Source organism: Thunnus maccoyii, chromosome 2 (assembly GCF_910596095.1).
Source record: "Thunnus maccoyii chromosome 2, fThuMac1.1, whole genome shotgun sequence".
Classification (NCBI taxonomy): domain Eukaryota; kingdom Metazoa; phylum Chordata; class Actinopteri; order Scombriformes; family Scombridae; genus Thunnus; species Thunnus maccoyii.
In genome coordinates, this window is record NC_056534.1 from 17153358 (window position 1) to 17172091 (window position 18734).

The 18734-nt window shown below is 37.3% G+C and overlaps 1 protein-coding gene across 1 annotated transcript; it reads right to left on the bottom strand.

The window, feature by feature from the left end:
• Positions 1 to 1436: 1436 nt before the first annotated feature.
• Positions 1437 to 17808, bottom strand: acer2 (alkaline ceramidase 2). Its single transcript, XM_042394243.1, has 6 exons — positions 17449 to 17808; positions 16956 to 17070; positions 13355 to 13496; positions 12657 to 12794; positions 3263 to 3400; positions 1437 to 2579 (listed from the first exon to the last, which is right to left on the bottom strand). Exons 1-6 carry the CDS (start codon positions 17560 to 17562, stop codon positions 2393 to 2395), a joined length of 834 nt encoding a protein of 277 aa, XP_042250177.1. The 5' UTR covers positions 17563 to 17808; the 3' UTR covers positions 1437 to 2392.
• Between the last annotated feature and the right edge of the window lie 926 nt (positions 17809 to 18734).

Genomic DNA, 18734 nt, shown 5'->3' on the forward strand with positions numbered 1-18734 from the left:
GTTTAATGCTTTTGATTGATACATTACTCCACGGATGTTGTGTATGTCTGTAACTTGGGTGATTAATAAAGAAAACAGCAGTAGTCATTGAGAGTATTGGCTTGGGTTTATTGCATAAAATAAAATACTAATGTTATAATCTAATACAAATTTGTTTACAAAACAGGATAAATTATGAAAATAAATACTTCTGTGCAGTTTATTTGTATTGTCAATGCAGGCAGAGAAAAAAATTGAGATTTATATACACAAATGTCCTTTTAAAAAAGACATAACTCACTGTTATGTGATCATAATTATACCTCATGCCAAGACAAATATCACAATTAAGAGGGTTAGCATTAAACAGGCTGCCCTGTTCGCACAAAGTCGTTAATTAAAGTTGTGCATATTTTCTCTGCATCATAAGAACAACCCAGTATCATGGATATCTTGTAATAATTTGCAACACAATGTTCTGTTCAATTACACTGTTCAAACTGTAAATACTGTCAAAAAGTTTCTTCTGAAGCTACAATAAAAAAGAAACAGTTTATAAGAAGGTTTGGCGATACAAAGGTAGTAATAATAATAATAATAATAATAATAACAATAATTATAATAACACATCAAAATCATTCACCCTTTAGGCAGTTGCTTTAATTTTGGCAGATCTTCACTTGCAAAAATATAAATTGTTTTTGGATTTAACAAAATACTTCAAGTAGTTAAAAAATAACACTTCAGAATATCAGAAAATTTGCTGTTTTCCTTCTAAATCCTGATCCTTCATTTGACCCTTGATGTGTGCACAAGTTATTTTATCGGTTTCAGAAGCTGCTGCAGGAAGACAGGTTTCTTTCCCTGGCAGTAAAATAATATTTGTTGAACAGCTTGAGGCAGTTTTCACGAACAACATGTGCAACAATGGTTTGAAAAAACTTTGGTGATCCTTGTCTTTTAGGGGTACTGTTTAGCTTTGCAACACCCAGCATAATTCCCTTTTAAATTCTGCATACAGAATCTCGATCCATTTTTCTCTTTTTTCTAAATTAGACCTAATTTCTATAAAACCTACACCTTACATCCATTTGTTACTTAATGCAATCAATATACAGCATTTCCCCCTTTAGAGCAAACAGTTTGCTTTGTTACTCCATCATCCTTTTTGCTTAAGGCTTTTTGCACAGTTTTTATAGTTTAAGCATAAAGTCTACTGAGCCTGGAATAAATAACCCTGAAGATCAGTTTGAGAGTTGAGATGTCTGCGTGAAATAAAAATCAGCAGGGAAACTTGTCAGCGGTTGCTGTACATAAGGAAGCAAATTTGAAAAATTTAAAACAGTTAGACTGTTAAATTATTTCAATTATCATTCATCTGAATTGTTCTGATAGTGCTATGCACTGTGCTCTTAGCCAACGGCTCTGAGAACTATTCTTTATTCTGTGCAAAATAATTTTTTTTTTTTACTTTGGGTTTTGGCCAATATCAAAGGGTACCTGTTCATTCAGTAACATATGAATGACTTGCTTTTCCTCGGAAAATTACACTATGAGTTAACAAACTATATACAGGAATATATTAAAACACATTTTTCAAAAACTATCCTGAACAATCACAGTTGCATGCTAGAAATACAACATAACGCACCAATCACAGAAAGAACCCTATTATGTTTATGACTTTTTCACCAAACTGGTCGTTGACACAGATGGCAGGTAGAACAGCTTGAATCTATTATATATTTAACACACATAAGGCTTTGTGTGAATTACCTTCCTATAACATTTCTGTAACATCTTATGAACGAGCTGGTTGTTTCATTGAGCATAGTAAAATTGGCTGCATTATGCATTAATCACAGTTAATGTATCCAGTGCTTTATATTTTTTCTAAACCTGGGTTTGAAATGGCCAGACTGCACCTATGAGATGCTATATTTGTGTTTATAAAGGCAATCTAATGCTTTATAATGAGGTTTTCTGAGTTACTATAAAATGTACAAAATCTTGTCTTTAATAAAGCATGAAATGCATAATACTAATACTTTCATTCTTAAAAGATTACATGATTCCCTTTGCAAAGCCTGAGAACATGTTTAGTACACTGAAAAAGGTTTCTTGGCTCTGATATGGTGTTATGTAAAGAGTCACCCTGTGTCACCAAGCCAGATAAATTTGTGACACCTTTTGCTCTTTGACAGAGTTGCATAAACACTGTTGAGTAATGAAGACCAGACCAGGGAAGGAAAAGGAAAAAGTAAATCCTCATGTTTGACCAAAATGTGCATTGCCCACATCTTTCAGTCACTAATGGAGGCATTTTGACTCACAGACATGGTGGTGTTTCTTGCTGGGACACATCCTTGGGAGACAAGTAAAAGCACAACCAGCAGAGCAGACCCGGGTGACCTTAAGTCACCTTGATAGCAGACTTCTTGTGGACACAGAGCAATGAAACATAGGGCACACCAATAAAAGCCCATTTCTCGTTGGGCCAGAACATGATGACGGGACCTCGCTCCGGGGCCTCAGTTGCTACGTCAAAGTAGGCGAAGCAAACGCAACCCAAGTAGGAAGCCAGACAAATGAGGATGTGCCTGTAAAAGCAAAAGGGGTTTGAATGAGCCAGACCACCTGGGAAATGGCTCACTAAATATATGCATGTACAAGTATAACCAGCAGCTGGTTAGCTTAGCTTAGCATAAAGACTGGAAATGGGGGAAACAACTGGCCTGTGTCTGTCCAGAGGTAAAATAATTCCACTACCAGCATCTCTAAAGATGCTATATTTCGTTCTTTTTATCCATACAAAAACCTGACCGTAAAAACAACAATTTATGGGGGAGTTATGTGAAGTACCCCTTTGTAAAAAAATCCCAATTTGTTGTTTTTACTCTTTGTTTTTTGTACTGATTAAACAAACCAGCTATAACTTGTAAATAAATGAGCTTTAGAGGTGCTGGTAGTCAGATTTTGTTACCTGCGGACAGAGCCAGGCTAACCGTTTTCTCATCTCTAGTCTTTAGCTTAACTAAGCTAACCGGCTGCTAGCTCCAGTTTCATAGTGAATGGACAGATACAAGTTGAGTGGCATCAATCTTCTCACTTAACTCACAACTTAAACTACTGAACTATTCCTTTAAAGAAGAAAACATATGCCTAAAAGCATGCACTTTTAATAATATTAATTTCCCTTTTAATCCCACAAAGTGCATCTTAAGTAATAACCTCCAGAGTATCCCATTAAATGCAGAGTTTTCTGAGTTGGCTTTGAGCTTACCAAGCACAGTGTAAGTAGGGAAAGTTGACAGATGACCACATTTCACAGAAGATCCTGTCACTGATCCAGCAAAGCAGAGCCAGTGCCCACCAGATCCCTGAGATCAGGCCCAGCTTGAACACACGTGGGTTTTCACACCTGCAAAGACCAAACAGAGCATCGAGAAATATTCACAACTATGAAAACACACACAGTTTTTATAACTGCAGAAAAAACAAAAGTAGACTTAAAGTTAACGTGTTACCTAATGTTTTTCATTCACTCTTACATACTGTATATATTTTTATCATCTCTGTTACCATATAATCATCCTCCAACCACATACTCAGTACATACAGTATACTGTTTTTTGTACTTTTCCATTTACTGTGCTCAGTCTTGTGGATGCAAAGTTTTAGTGCATGTGATCCGTGTATGCAAAACACACAAAACCATAAACTTCAAGACAACAAATTTCTTGGCATCTCTAATGGGCAAGTCACAAGAGCAACAAAACAGTCTTTTATCTTAAAAAACTAAATTTAAATTAAAAAATAAAACAACTGTGAAAACACATTACTTTTTAACATCCTTTATATTCTGTAAATCTACAAATAAAGTTAAATGCATTAAGACATAGAACATTAGAAACAACATTTGAAATGTTATTTATTTTTAAGCCATGGGTACTCTCCACCAATCAGCTGATACATGTGAGAGCATGGAAAAAAATAACAAAACTGTAAATAAAACAATAATCAAACTATGACATCATGTTTAAAGTTCCAGTTGCGTTGGGACATTTTGCAAATATCTTGCTCAAGGCATCATAAAACGCCTCCCAGAGGCAATCCAAACTGATCATACAGGGGGCGGATGATGTGTTTCACAATGCATCTGGCTTTGTGTTCAATTCTGATGGCATACAGATCTCCCAGCTGGTTCTGAGGCTTACCAATGAGTTTACAGTCTGTTTCAGCCACTGTGGAAAGGGTGTTTTTATATCTATGAGATGTTCAGACCAGGATGTTAAAACTGTAGGTTAACATATTTCTCTTTAGATAACTAACAGAAATGTGACCATGTACCAAGTACTCTGGTCTACTTCTCTGCAAAAACATCTCCTAGTGGACACACCACTGACCTACAGAGACACGTGCTAATCCAGAATGCTGCTGATAAACTATTCTTAGTCTTGTGCTCCTTGGACATACCAGTCACAGCCCTGCTGCTGGCACAACAGTGTGGTCACTGCGACACAGTTTGTCACCCTTCCTCAAGACACAGCATGCTATGAAGTCATCCCACTTTACAAGCCTTTCATTCGGGCTACCATTGTTCCAAAGAGAGAGGAATGTTGGAATGACACAAACTCAACTTCCAGAAGAACTACAACAAAATAACAGATGATTAACAACAAGTATTGCTCAGCTATGGAAAGGCGATGGAAATTTTTAAGTGTAGCCTTAAGTTAAGGAGGAGCAGTAATGACGGCTATGTGGCAACGGAAAGAGAAGCACAAACATTATGCCAGGTTAAAGCTAGCCTATGCAACTTTTAGTGAATAGGAGTCACTGTGGCCGCAAGCAACAACTAGGGGACAATGGTTAAACTTGGATTTTTTGGCCAGATGGGGGCAGCGTAACAAGCTGAAACAGAAAGAGCCAAAGTTAGTTCTGCTCCACAAGTAAGGAACCCTCATTCCCAATCAAACTGGCATTTGTAATAACACAGTTAAGTAAAAATCCATCTTTAGAAGACCTCCTCAACTGTATGTCTTGTGTTTCGCTCCATTTGTCTACATTTTAAACAATATTGTTGTTTATTCAATATTTCTGTTTTTCCAACATTTAACAAACTCCATTTCCCGTAAGTCCTAAACCATGGCAATCAAATGTCACTGCTCAATCAATAATGGTCAGAAAATGGTGAAAAATGTTGATTACAGTTTTCCAAAGTCCAAGATGCAACCTAAAATGTTTTCTTTTGTCCCGTCCAACAGTCCACAACCCAAAGATATTCAGTTTATTATCATAGGGCAACAAAGAAACTAGGGGAAAAAAAATCATATTTGAGGAACAAGAGAATTCAAAATTTTTCGTAAAAAATGACTCAATTATTAATCAATTATCACAATAGCTGACTGAACACTGTAGAAGTTTTTAGTCAGCACAGACTACAGCTAATAAATTGGGGGAATGACTTTAGAAGAGATTGTTGGTAAATTTTATAGATACAGACAAAGTGATTTTGATGTACAAGTGTAATACACATGCTGCCATACGGGTAAATTTTCATGGGAGTTGTAGTTTTTAGCATCTCACAAGGTAATCGTTGTTTAACAACAGTTTCACTTATGAGTGCTGTAGTGGATGCCAATTTGTCCTATAGTATGGAGAGTAAAGCCCATGAACATGTTTAATTTTTTCTAGATAGACCAATGAAAGAAATGCTCACTGAGAGATTGCAGTGAGTTACAGAAGTTGATGGATCAGAGTCTTGCCCCGTCATGATATCATGACCTTCGACTTCCTATTATCACCCTATTAAGCTGTTAAAAGCTGAAGGGAACTGCAGTGTCAGGTGGTAATTCGCTGAGTGACCCCTTTCAGATTACAGTAGTCATCTGATCTATTGTTGATATTAAGAAAATATTGATGAGTGCAGCTTTAGTGCTAAAATGTAGTGTAACAGTATAAGTAGATAAGAGGCATAAAGACAGCAAACTGTCTAAGATATATAAATTAGACAGCAATATCGAATTCAATTTGCTAACATTAGCCGCCATATTCTACTGGTAATAAAGACCAAGTAAGGCTGAGTAAAGGTGTGTTTGTTATGAGTTAAACTTTTTATTTGTAAGAGAAAGATTTCTTCTTTCAAAAGTTACATGGTCTCAGTTTTAGTGAAGTTAGTCAATTAATGAAGCAAACTAGAAAACGGTCTCTATCTTACATAATTGGTCCAGAGGGTGAGAGGAAAAAAATCTGGTGTCACGTCTACTCATCAGCCACGGGAAGTGCAAAAATAGATGGCTAATGATACCTACTCCCAGAAGGAAACAGGCTATTAAAGTGTCATCAATATTATATTAAAATTTAAGTGTTCCAATTGATTATACAGCACTCACACGGGACCAAATCCGGACATCCTGTGCAGCAGGTACTAAGTCACCTAACCTCAGTATCTGCCTTTACATGCACACAGTTTTAAGTCATAAGTCAGCCACCACCCCTTCCTGCCTCCAACAAACGTACACTGACAAGACCACTGCCATACAGCCGGATATCTGGAATACTGTGACTATCAGCTTAAACAGAAGCATGTAAGATAAGAAACGGCATGAAACCGGGACTTCTCCTCGAAGACCCTGAGGCAAGTGAGTGTGATGGGGAGTTTGACTGTTGGAGGAAAAGATAAGTGAAGGAAAGGGCCTGCCTGTCTGTCTGGGGTGGAGTCCCGCTAGGATGCTTCTCTCACTCGAGGGAATAAAAAGGAAGAGGCTCCATAGGATCATTGACACAAAGCCTGATTCTCATCAGACAACACTGAAGACAGCTCTTCACAAGGTCTAGCTTGCATGTTACATGTCAATACTCCAGTAGACAATATCAAACTGGATTAATGAATACCAACACATCACACAGTGCAGTGTTATTTAAGTTAAAACGATCATCAGCTACATTATGTTTCTTGTAGGGATGCACTGATCCAATTTTTTTTCTTCCCACACAAATCCGATACCTCTTCTCAGGTTATATGTCAATTCTCTATACTACACCAGACTACCAACAAGCTTGGCAAATTTTGGGAAATTTGGAACATTTTCTTTATCTTTCTGGATAACAATAATATGTCTAATGCTTTGAGTGCCTTGAGTATGATGAAGGCTGCTGTGCCTTTTGTTTTTTTGTTTTTTCTTTACTTTTTTTTTACTAATTTATTTACCTTTTAAATTTCTATTTATTTTTAACTGTAATGTTTACTTATTGCTGAGTTGAAGGAATCTCTTGCGCTTCAGCCACTCCACAGGCGGAGGTCGGTGCTCACAGAAAAGGACAAATTGTAACAAACAGTTCAATGGGCCACTTCTCAAAGACCGCACCCAAAGAAGATACTGGAGCACACAATTCACTTTAGCAGATTATTAAGGTGCAAACGACTAACATTTCAACATGCACAGCGTCTTCAGAGTCAAACAGTAATAGTATAGATTGAAAAAGTTAAATACCCTCCTCCATACACAGAAAAGTCTCCCATTGGTTGTGTGGAACTTATTTGAATATTTTTTAAGTACGGTAACACAAGGCCAGGGATTTTTATGGCACTAAAAATTAAATGCATGTAACAAACTGCATGTAACTGATGAACAAACTGTATTTATTGTGGATCGTTCACATCACCCAATCTGGTTAATCAGATCATAATAATTAATCCGTATCTGCACCAACACCAATCCAGTGGATTGGATCGGTACGTCCTGAGTTTCTTGTTTGGTCAGACATCTTTTTAGGAATGTCACCACATACGCAGATCTCAGCAGTAAACTTGGTGTTAATTCTTATCACTATTGATATAGTTACTGACAGGAATTATAGCCAAAACTATGAAAATAATGCCTATGTCGTAATAAACTGGAATTATGCTTTAAGCACTCAGCACTGACAAAATATGAAAAACTTTGGTGTTATTTCCTTTTCCACTTGTGCTTTTAAAAAGCCAGAGTTGAATAATGAGTGGGACTTGTCAGTTATTTCAATCTAAGTTTTACATAAATAAACAGATGTTTTCATTTAGTCTATGGATGGTATCACCGCATTATTTTATCTATGTGAAAATTAACTTGCTCTCTCAATTTTAACATAATCGCTGTATTTGTATTACATTATACCTACTGTTCATGAATAATACCTGTCATAGCATGACTGGTATTAATTCCCCAACAATTCCACTGAATGGAATTCATGGAATTCCACTTTATGGAATTGTTGGGGCAACTTTACTGGATATCCTACATACGGGACAAGTTGTTTTTGTACAACTGGAAGTGACTTGAATAGGGGCCAGCAGCTGTACTGTACAAAAAGCAAACAACAACAACAAAATAGTCTGTCCTTTTTAAGGGCAAAAGTCCATCAGCCGGGGCTGCAGGAATTCTCTCTCACTTAGCAGAACAAAAACAAGCGGCCTCTATAGATAACTGGCACCGACAATAATGTCAAGAATTACCAACAGGTTGAACAATAGATGACTTAAGGTTACAAGACTAATGGTGGTGAGTAAAGGTTGTGGGAAACGGAAAGCAATTGAGCGTACTTCCACATTATGTGACGGAGGAAAGCATTAGAGACCAAAACACACACACACACACACAATTGGCTTGTTGTGTGTTTTTAGGAACATTCTTTCACATCATAAGTCCCTATAATTAGCTTGGAACAGACAACATGTCATCAGACAATGTAAGTACAAAAGGCCAAATGTTAATGTTAATGTACTGTGGACGACAGACATTACACGCTTCCTTGTTTCTTGTTAACTACTAAATATTGCAGCAGCTGATTTAACTGAGTAGGCAACTTTTAACTGCAGACATAGAAAAGAATCATTGATATCTGCTGCCGTACAGCTGTAAGTTCAAACTAATATTCTACTAACTGCAGGTGTAACTGTTGTGTAGCTAACTGAGCCAACTAGCTTGCTCACATATGACCTGTTTAGATTACCTGTGTAATAACAGTGTAAATTAGGAAGATCTGAAATTCCAACATGTTACACCTCAAATTACAAAAACAACAAACCACCAACATACCAACAATTTTAGACTAAATGACTGAATAAAATCAGTTAAGTTATGCAGTACAAGTCAAAAGTTTGGACACACCCTTCCCATTCACATGAATGAGAAAGTGTGTCTAAACCTTTGACCGGTACTGTAAGTAGGCCTATAAAGTTAAGTATAGTTAATTGGACATTTACCACTAATTCTAAACTGCACAAATACTGTTAACTCTGAAACACACACATTTCTCAATTTAAGTATAAATAAATAAAACAAAGTCATACCTACATCTACAAAGTATTATCTGGTAAGTTTAAAGTAATCATTTGGCTTCCTAGAGCTGTCTCACTAGAAAGGTATTTCACAGCTTGTGGAGCCATTTCAAGTGAAATAGCTAAGGACAAAGGGACTAAGGAACTGTGTTGTGTTCTGGATAACTATGGACTGACTCAGCGTGTGATGGAGCCCGCACGCAACAAGGGGCATGCTCTGGACATCTCCAAGGGTCTGAACATTTCTAAGGTTGTGGTAACTGCTCTCTCTGATCATTCCTGTGTTTTCTTTGAGAGAACTATCTCTGCACACACAAATGTTCTAACAGAGGTAATCACAAAACGCCATATCACTGAAAACAGTGATATGGCGTAGAGTGAAATATCTGTTCAAGCTCTCTCTTCTACACCTGCCCTCTCTTGGGTGTCAGTCAATGAGCTTGTAATTCTAAAATTACAAGTGTTATTGATGCCATTGCACCCACTAACATGAAGGTGGTCTCTGGTAAGAAAATATCTCCATGGAGAAATGCCACACTGGTCAGAACAGAAAAAAAAAAAAGAGAGAGTGTCAAAAAGCTGAACGCACGTGACAAAAAAAACAAATCTCCGGGTTCATTGTGACATCTATAAAGAGAGACTTCACATTTATAAATTGGAGCTGAGAAAAGTAAGGTGGCCTTCTTCTCTAACATCATCGCCAAAAACAATAATAATGATCATGCCTTGTTTACTAATGTCAACAGCCTAACAAACCCTCCTGTGTCAGTAGTCTCTGAACTTTTATCCACCGGAGCCTGCAGTGAATTTGCCTCCTTCTTCACTGACAACATTCAGAAAATTAGACAAGCAGTCAGTGCCTCCATATCAGGTAGAGGATATGTGTCCTTGTGTCACTTAAAATCAATTCAAATACCATGACACTATTTTCTCCGATCATAGAAACCTGGAGGACATTATACAAAATCTGAAATCCTCCTCTTGCTGCCTTGATATTCTGCCAACAGGCTTTTTCAAAAATGTTTCTAATTGCATGGCATCAGACCTTCTACAAATTGTAAACACATCTTTTCTCTCTGGTTTATTCCCACAGGCAATGAAAACTGCCGTCAACAAGCCACTCTTAAAAAAGAACAATCTACACACCTCAGTAATGAACAATTATAGGCCAACATCAAACCTCTTGTTTTAAAGTAAAACCATTGAAAAATCAAACAACTTCTTGACAGTAAACAATTGTTTTGATGTCGTCCAGTCAGGATTTCAACCACACCACAGCACTGACACTGCTCTTGTTAACATCTTCAATGACGCAGACATTGACAAAATTTTAGTCTTATAGTATTATTATCACTAGTATTATTGGATCTCAGTGCTGCATTCAACACAGTCGACCACAACATATTACTAGACTGACTGGAAAACTTTGTGGGACTTTCTGGCACAGTACTAAACTAGTTTGAATCCTACTTAAAGGACAGGGACTGCTTTGTGTCTATAGGTAAATACCCATCTGAGCAGACAAAAATAACATGTGGAGTTCCCCAAGGCTCCACTCTGGGGCCTCTTCTGTTCAATATCTACATGTTCCCACTAGCTCATGTTATGGAAAACAACCAAGTATTTTACTATAATTATGCAGACGACACATAAATTTACATAACCATATCACCAGGGAACTATGGTCCAACACAAGCACTGAGTAAGTGCATTGAACAAATCAACAACGAGATGTGCCAGAATTTCTTCAATTAAACAAAGACAAAACTGAAGTAATTGTTTTTGGAGCCAAGGAAGAACAATTCAAAATCAGTGCCCAGTTTTAAACGATGTTAAAAACCACAAACCAAGCAAGAAATCTTGGTGTAGTCATGGACTCAGACCTGAATTTCAACAGCCATTTACCTTCGAAGACTCGACAACTGCAACACTGTCTTTACAGGTCTCCTTAAAAAAAAATTGACAGCTACAGTTGATTCAGGACGCTGCTGCTCAAGACCAAGAAAGTGGATCACATCACTCCAGTTCTGAAGTCTTTACACTGGCTTCCTATCTGTCAAAGCATACTGCTGTTGGTTTATAAAGTACTGAATGGTTTAGGGCCAAAATAAATTCTGATCTTCTGCTACATTATGAACCATCCAGACCTCTCAGGTCATCTGGGACAGGTCTGCGTTCTGTTTCCAGAGTCAAAACTAAACATGGAGAAGCAGTGTTCAGTTTTTATGCATCACATATCTGGAAAAACCCTCCCAGAAAACTGCAGGTCTGCTGCAACTCTAAGTTCTCTTAAATCAGGGCTTAAGACTTTTCTGTTTGCTGCTACCTTTTATTAAATCAAATTTAGGGCTTTTGATTAATTTCTTGCACTGAACTGTAACTTTTACTCCCCTGTTTTATCTGTCTTATTCTATTTTAGCTTATTTGTATTTCCAATTTTACATTTTTTAATTATATTTAAATGTCTTTTTATATTGCCCTGTGTTGTTTTTACATTCTCTCGATGCCTTTTATGTTTTATGTAAAGCACCTTGAATTGCCTTGTTGTTGAAATGTGCTACACAAATAAACTTGCCTTGCCTTACAGCGACTTTCTACAGTACATCATTACATAGTTGACATAGTCAGTAGGATACATCTTCTGGGAATGATGAATGTCTGTAGCAAATTTCTGGTAGATGTTTCACAGGATAATAAAGCTTTCACCGGCTGAGGGTGCTGAGAGAATTACCAGTCTTCTGACTTTTCATCCTCTGGAGACCTGTATTAAGTTTCATGGCAATCCATCCAATAGTTTTTAATTCATTTCAGTCTGTACCAAAGTGGTGGACAAACAGACCAACATTTCCATCCCTAGAGCCTTGTTGCTAGCATGGCTACTTGATTGAACCTAATTGCTGACCCTGGCTCAAAGCCCTCCATGGCCAGGACTGGCGAATAAAGTGATGAAATGACAATGAAACATCTCACAGTCACTAGCCCTGATCCAGGACTGTCATACTATGTATTATGTAGAAAAAAAAAAAAAAAAGACGTGTGGAAGAAATCCTGCACCACCTTTGGTTTTTACTATGCTTGGTTTGTACTGATTTACATTAAAAAGATCCTTCTTGGTAAATAAGTAAATCATATTTTTTGTTAATTTTCACCTGTCTGACATCTTTTGTATTCTTTTACCCTTATAAGTTGATTACATGAGACGAATTTCTGTTTACAACATTCATCTCATTACATGTCCATTAAATGTCCAGGTTTCGAGGGGATGGCTATCCAAGACTTACATACTATGTGTACTATGACACTAATGGATCAGGGCTACATATTCACCCCTGCTGTTTGAAAAACAAATCTACTAACTCACCTTTTAAGCTCTGTAATGAGCAGTGCAGTACAGGGGATACCAAGAGTCATGAGTGACAATGAGTTCAGGACAGGTTTGACAAAGGCCAGCCCCGTGGTGATCCCTGACAAGATGCCGATGACCACTTTGAACCTTGACCTAGATTGAAAAGCAAAACAAGTTACAAAAACACCATTTGCAGCACTCTATGAACTGCATTATGAAATGCAGAAAGAATGTTGGGATGGCTCAAAACAGAAAGTCCTTTAACACACTAATAATAAACAAGCAACACTCAGCTACAAGGAGAATTGTAAGTGTCAGCCTGAAGTGAAAGGGCAGCCATGATGGCTCTGTGACAATGGAAAGAGAAGTAAAGACATGTGATGCAGCTTTTTCTGGTGTCAGCTATCTTGCACAGGCCTATTATTAAACAGGAGGCTCGCAGCAGTGAACACATTGTATGACAAAACAGTGGCCAACAGTGAGGTCAAGACACAAACTTGCTCAATACTAATACTGTATGTCTACCTGATGATGTTCTCCAATCATATGCTGGAAACTGTAGCATTGCATTGTTGTACAGTATGAAGGGCATTAGCCTGATATTTCACCTGATTGAAGACCCATAACTCAACTAACACGTTTATACACCTACACACCAGTTTCAAGTTCTTAAACCTAGTTATTCTGAAACAGTATCATACTCGTCAACATACCGATCCCTCCTGAACATCCTGGGTAGGTATCTTTTGGGGAACCACATGGCAATGGCACACATTAGCACCCATAATATGGCCAACTCATCCAGCATCTGGCCAAGGAAGCTGAGGGTGGCATGGAAGTATGTAGAACCAATACCTGAGAAAAGAGAAGAGAAAAGAGATCTAAACTGAAGATGTTCAGTGTGTTAAGGAGGCTGGATTAATGAGATTGCGTCTTAAAAAAAACACTTGATGTGATCAGTGTTTGATCTTATTAAATCTTTTGGAAAATGAAGGAAAATCAAAAAGATCTATTACTGAAAACAGTGGACAATTGATGTCACAAGCTAAAAACTTTTCGTGCCACCATGAAGTGTCCAAGTCTGCATATTTTATCCAGTATACAGCTGATATGTTCTCATTTCCATTTATCGAATGGAAAAATGAACCAAAACAATGTAAAGCTGCAACGATTAGTCAATTAATCAATTAGTTGAGCAACAGAAAATTAATCGGCAACTATTAAAATAATCAAATAATTGTTTTAGTCATTTATTAAGCAAAAATGCAAAATATCATAACATTTGCTGGTCGCAGCTTTTCAAATGTGAGAATTTGAAATTTTTCTGTGTCATACATGATAGTAAACATTTATATTTTGGGGGCTTTGACTGTAGAGCAGACAAAGCAAGGCATTTGAAGCTATCACAGGGACATTTTATAGCCAAAACAACTAATCAGTTAATCGAAAAAATTATTGGCAGGTTAATCAATAATGAAAATAACCATTAGTTGCAGCACTAAAACAATTAAAAATGTCTAGAAAGTTACAAATTTCACCTCTAAACAAGACCAATTCAAACAGACATCATGTATAATAGGAAACATCAAATATTTTGGGCAGACAAATAACTGACTATAGGGATGTGAAGGACAGGTCATCTCTAATGTAACTGCCAAAAACAAAAGCAGCTTAGTAGCTAATACAGAGAAATGCTGCTGTTTTAAGCAAAGAGCCAGAATGGAAATAACACGTTCATGACAAATACTATAGTTACCTTGAACTCAGCTTTAATATAAATGCAAGTTTGGATCATTCAGTGCTGCTTTGTTATCAAGGTCCAACAGACCTTCTATTATCAGTACAATCTGTTTTCATAACAAGCGCTCCAGGAGATTCCTACATTTCAACAAACTTCTTATCTAAAAGGGACTGCCGCTCTTAGTCTTATGTTACTAATAATGACAGCCTGTAAGTGCAGTTGTATATTATTGTCAGTCACAACAAAAATAATACAGAGACCATGTTAATTTTCTCATGGAAACACTGTACATGTAGACTGGTGGTAGTCAAGACCGTCTTTCCAGTCAAGACCGTCTTTCCTAACTGTATGAACACTGGGAACTCACCACTAAGGCAAAGGCAAAAGGAAAGCAGCTGGATGTTTTCATACCGGAGCCTATAAGTTTGTTTTCCTGCTCAAGTCAAAGGTCATCCCAACCACAGAGACAGTGGAAGAGAGATGAAATCATGTGACCCGACACTTGTCAACAGTATACAGATTCTTAAAAATGGATGCAGTTCAAAGCTCTTGAGTCGCACACATAAACATTTGTGGCCTGGACCAAAAACTGCTGGATGTCAAATGTGCTGCAACAACTTAAAGGAACAAACAATCTGATCTTCTTTCCCTTCAAGTTTCATCACTAGATGCCATATAAAATTATCTGAAAATGTTAGAAAAATATTTCTTATCTGACTCATACTTTCGGTTCAAGTGACTAAGACAGTTATGCAAATGATTTTCAACTGCTACTCTGTTTTTTGTGTGTGTGTGACAGTAAGGTCACCTCTCAGGAACAGTGGGAGGTCTGTCAAGTTATCTTTGCTGACAGTGCAACTGCTGTTTTGAAAAAGACAGCAGTAAGGGAACAAGGCACTGTAATCTCTCTATTACTATGCTGTCCATTTCATACAGTAGCCCCATTTAAGACCAACATACTGAGTCAAATCAAATGAAATCTAGGCAACAGGCTTATTCATTCAACCAATGAATAAGCCCAGTCATGATCAAATGTTTTTAGAAGGGTAAAATGATTCAGGATATCCTAAAGCTATGGCTAAGGACGGAGGAAGAGGCTACAGCTGAGGAAACCTAAATCTGAACACTGTTTAAGAATGCAGACTAGCAAGTGTGAGCACCTACAAGTGTATAAAATGTATAACTTGTGTACTTATATATACTTATAATGTTTGTGTATTTAAGGCTGCAACTACTGGCTATTTTTACTATCAATTAATCTGCAGGTTATTTCTAAATTAATCCATTTATCACTTGGTCTACAAAATTTCAGAAAATAGTGAAAAATGGTCTTTACACTTTCCGTAAGCCCAAACTGGCACATTTAAATAGCTTGTATTGTCCCACTACTACTAACTATCCAAAAAACCCAAAATATTCAGATTGGTATCATGAAGACTAAGAAAAACAGCAAAATATTCACTTAATTTTAGCTGAAACCCCACTGTGCCAAAGTACAGGCTGTACTTTGGCACAGTGGTGCTTTGAGCTAAATGTTAATGTATAAACATGCTAACAAGCTCAAAATGCTAGCATGATGTTAAGCAGGTGTAACATTTGCCACGTTACCCATCTTAATTTAGCGTGTTAGCATGCTAACATTTGCTAATTGGCTGTGAAGTGAATGTCATTAGTTTTGCAGGTATTTGGTCATAAAGGTATAAAAATACTGAAATTATTACAATTCATCCACTGTGGACCATGGATGTCTGTAATAAATTTCAAGACAATTCATCCAATAGTTGTCAATATATTTAAATGACAACCAAAAATGTGGACCTGCTGGTGTCACTCGCAAAGTCAGAGGGTCACCAAAGTCCGATTTATGCGCTGGAGAGCATAAAGGTCAGTACAAAATTTTGTGCCAAACTTCAAACTTTGTCCTGCTGGAGTAGCCAGAGTCAGAGTCAAAGTCATTAGGATTCATCCTATCAGGACCTTGAATGTTATGTAGAGAATTTCATGACAATCTAACAAATACTTTTCAAATACTTCACCCTGAACCACATGGTGGCACTAGAGTAAAAGTTAGAGGGTCATCAAAGTCAATAGGATTCATCCTCTGGGGACCATGAATGCCTGTACAAAATTTCATGGCAATTTTTCAAATAGTTTTAAAGTTTTGACAGACTAACATTGGCTAGAGTCATGCCACTAGCATTGCTAAAACATGAAAATGTGTTGATTCTTGATGCTGATTAGTTTTCTGTCAATCACCTTATCAATTAATTGTCTAAATTGTTTCAGCTCAAGATTTCATGCATTAAAATAAGCTTTGCATTTAGTTTAATACCAAAAACAGCACATATGCCTTAGGCTATGTTTTGTAAATGATAGTCTATTAATTATCATGAGACTATACAAAACACATGTACCAGCCTAATAGTGCAAAATCAATTAAGTATAAGTTTCTATATGGCTTGTTAGCTAAAAGAAGTTGAACTGAGATAATGATGGTAAAGCTGAACAGAAAGCTGAGGGGTTAAGAGGTCATCATCAAACAGTATAAAGACAATGTCAGTCAGCCAACTTACCAACCACAACTAGTAGAATCCATATGAGGTAAATCCCACTGTTGAAATGTGTTGCATATTCGCGAAACAAGCACATTAATATGGGCGGCAAAACAAAAAACAAGATGTTGCTGATCTGAAATGATAAACAAAGGAAAACCATGAGCCAAAAAAACATATCACCGTTGAACTGATCGTGTAGTTACATGACAACATGCTTATAAAAGTTGATCAGTGTGCAGGCCTCAGTGGTCGTTAAACTCAACATCTGTAACTTGATGCTAAAGCACAAACAGTAAACATCATGACGCTGAAGCTGAAAACCAGCCAAACTGATTAAAAACTCAGTCTAATTTGTAGCTAGCTATCTTGACAGTGCAACCTATAAGACAGCGGTGCAAGACAAAGAAAAACAAAGCCAGAGAAGCTGTGAGGAATTGCACACGAAAACGGTATTATGCAAAAAAAAAACAACAACATCTAGAGCTTAAAAGTCGAGCGACTTCAAACCGACCGTGTTGTAAAATTCAGCGATGCTGGGGTAAATAAGGTAATTGCCTTCGCACCAGTCCACCTCGGAGCTGCCAGCCTGCAACTGGTCCCAAAAAATCAGATTAACGTTACTCATGTCTGGACTGGTTCAGTCGGCTGGACCATGCAGAGCAGACAACACTCCACCGTCAGCTTTGGAGACAACAAACACTCGAGGAAAAGTCCGTATCTATCGGCTGCTAGTTCAAACTCTGAATCTTAACGATGCAGACCCGACACACACGTATTGTTCATTACTCGACGTGGTAGACCAGTGCAATCGTAGCTGAGCTGCATTTTAAGCCTCCGTTCCCCCACAAAGCCTCCTGCTTGTCGTGACGCTCAGCGTTGTGCATTGACAGCTGCTCCGTCTGGAGTCAAAGAGTGTCGAAGCTCAGAGAGGATTCACTCGCGCTCACTTCCTGGTTTGCTGAAACGCGGCAGGCCTGGGGCTGCTGAAGTACACATGCAGGTTATTTCCACTTGTGATAGATGGATGGATGGATGGATGGATAGATAGATAGATATGCATGATTTTAGTTATAACATATATATCCCTGTAGTGTATGCACATAATTCTGACCAAATTATGTGAAAAAAATCTTGAAAAAGTTGCATCACATACCTTATATTTCCTGTTTTTGCTTCAAAGATTATGTGCAGAGGTGGATGGATGGATGGATGGATGGATGGATGGACGGACAGACGGACAGGTAGGTACGTAGGTAGACAGATAGATAGATAGATAGATAGATAGATAGATAGATAGATAGATAGATAGATAGATAAAGTATACTTATATAACAGACAGTAGCTACAAATGTTGAGGAGAAGAAGCCTCATTTTGCCATCTGTATCCTGTAAAATAACAAAAGATGCATTTTGCTTCAAAAATACACATACACACATATACATGTTTAATGATATATGCATGATTTTAGTTAGAACATATCCATTCCTGTAGTGTATACACATAATTCTGACCAAATTATGTAAGAAATCTTGAAAAAGTTCATCACATACCTTATATTTCCTGTTCTTGCTCCATACGTTATGTGCCAAGGTGGACGGACAGATAGCTATCTATCTAGCTAGATAGATAGATGGATAGATAAATAGATAGACAGATACTTTATTAATCCCAAGAGGAAATTAAAATGTTACAGCAAGTCAATAATGAGGTAAAGGATACAAATGCAATTAAAGGCTCAATTATGTATAATAAATAAATAGAATTGCATAAATAAATAAATAGACCAGAGAGAATAG

Bases quoted from the DNA above. Each gene is read 5' to 3' on its own strand.
- acer2 (XM_042394243.1), bottom strand. From the start codon at position 17,562: ATGAGTAACGTTAATCTGATTTTTTGGGACCAGTTGCAGGCTGGCAGC. The intron at 13,497-16,955 runs GTAAGTTGGCTG...CTCTTTTCTCAG, and splicing joins GATTCTACTAGTTGTGGTTG to GTATTGGTTCTACATACTTC. The intron at 3,401-12,656 runs GTGAGTTAGTAG...TGGTCTTTGCAG, and splicing joins CTCATTACAGAGCTTAAAAG to GTGTGAAAACCCACGTGTGT.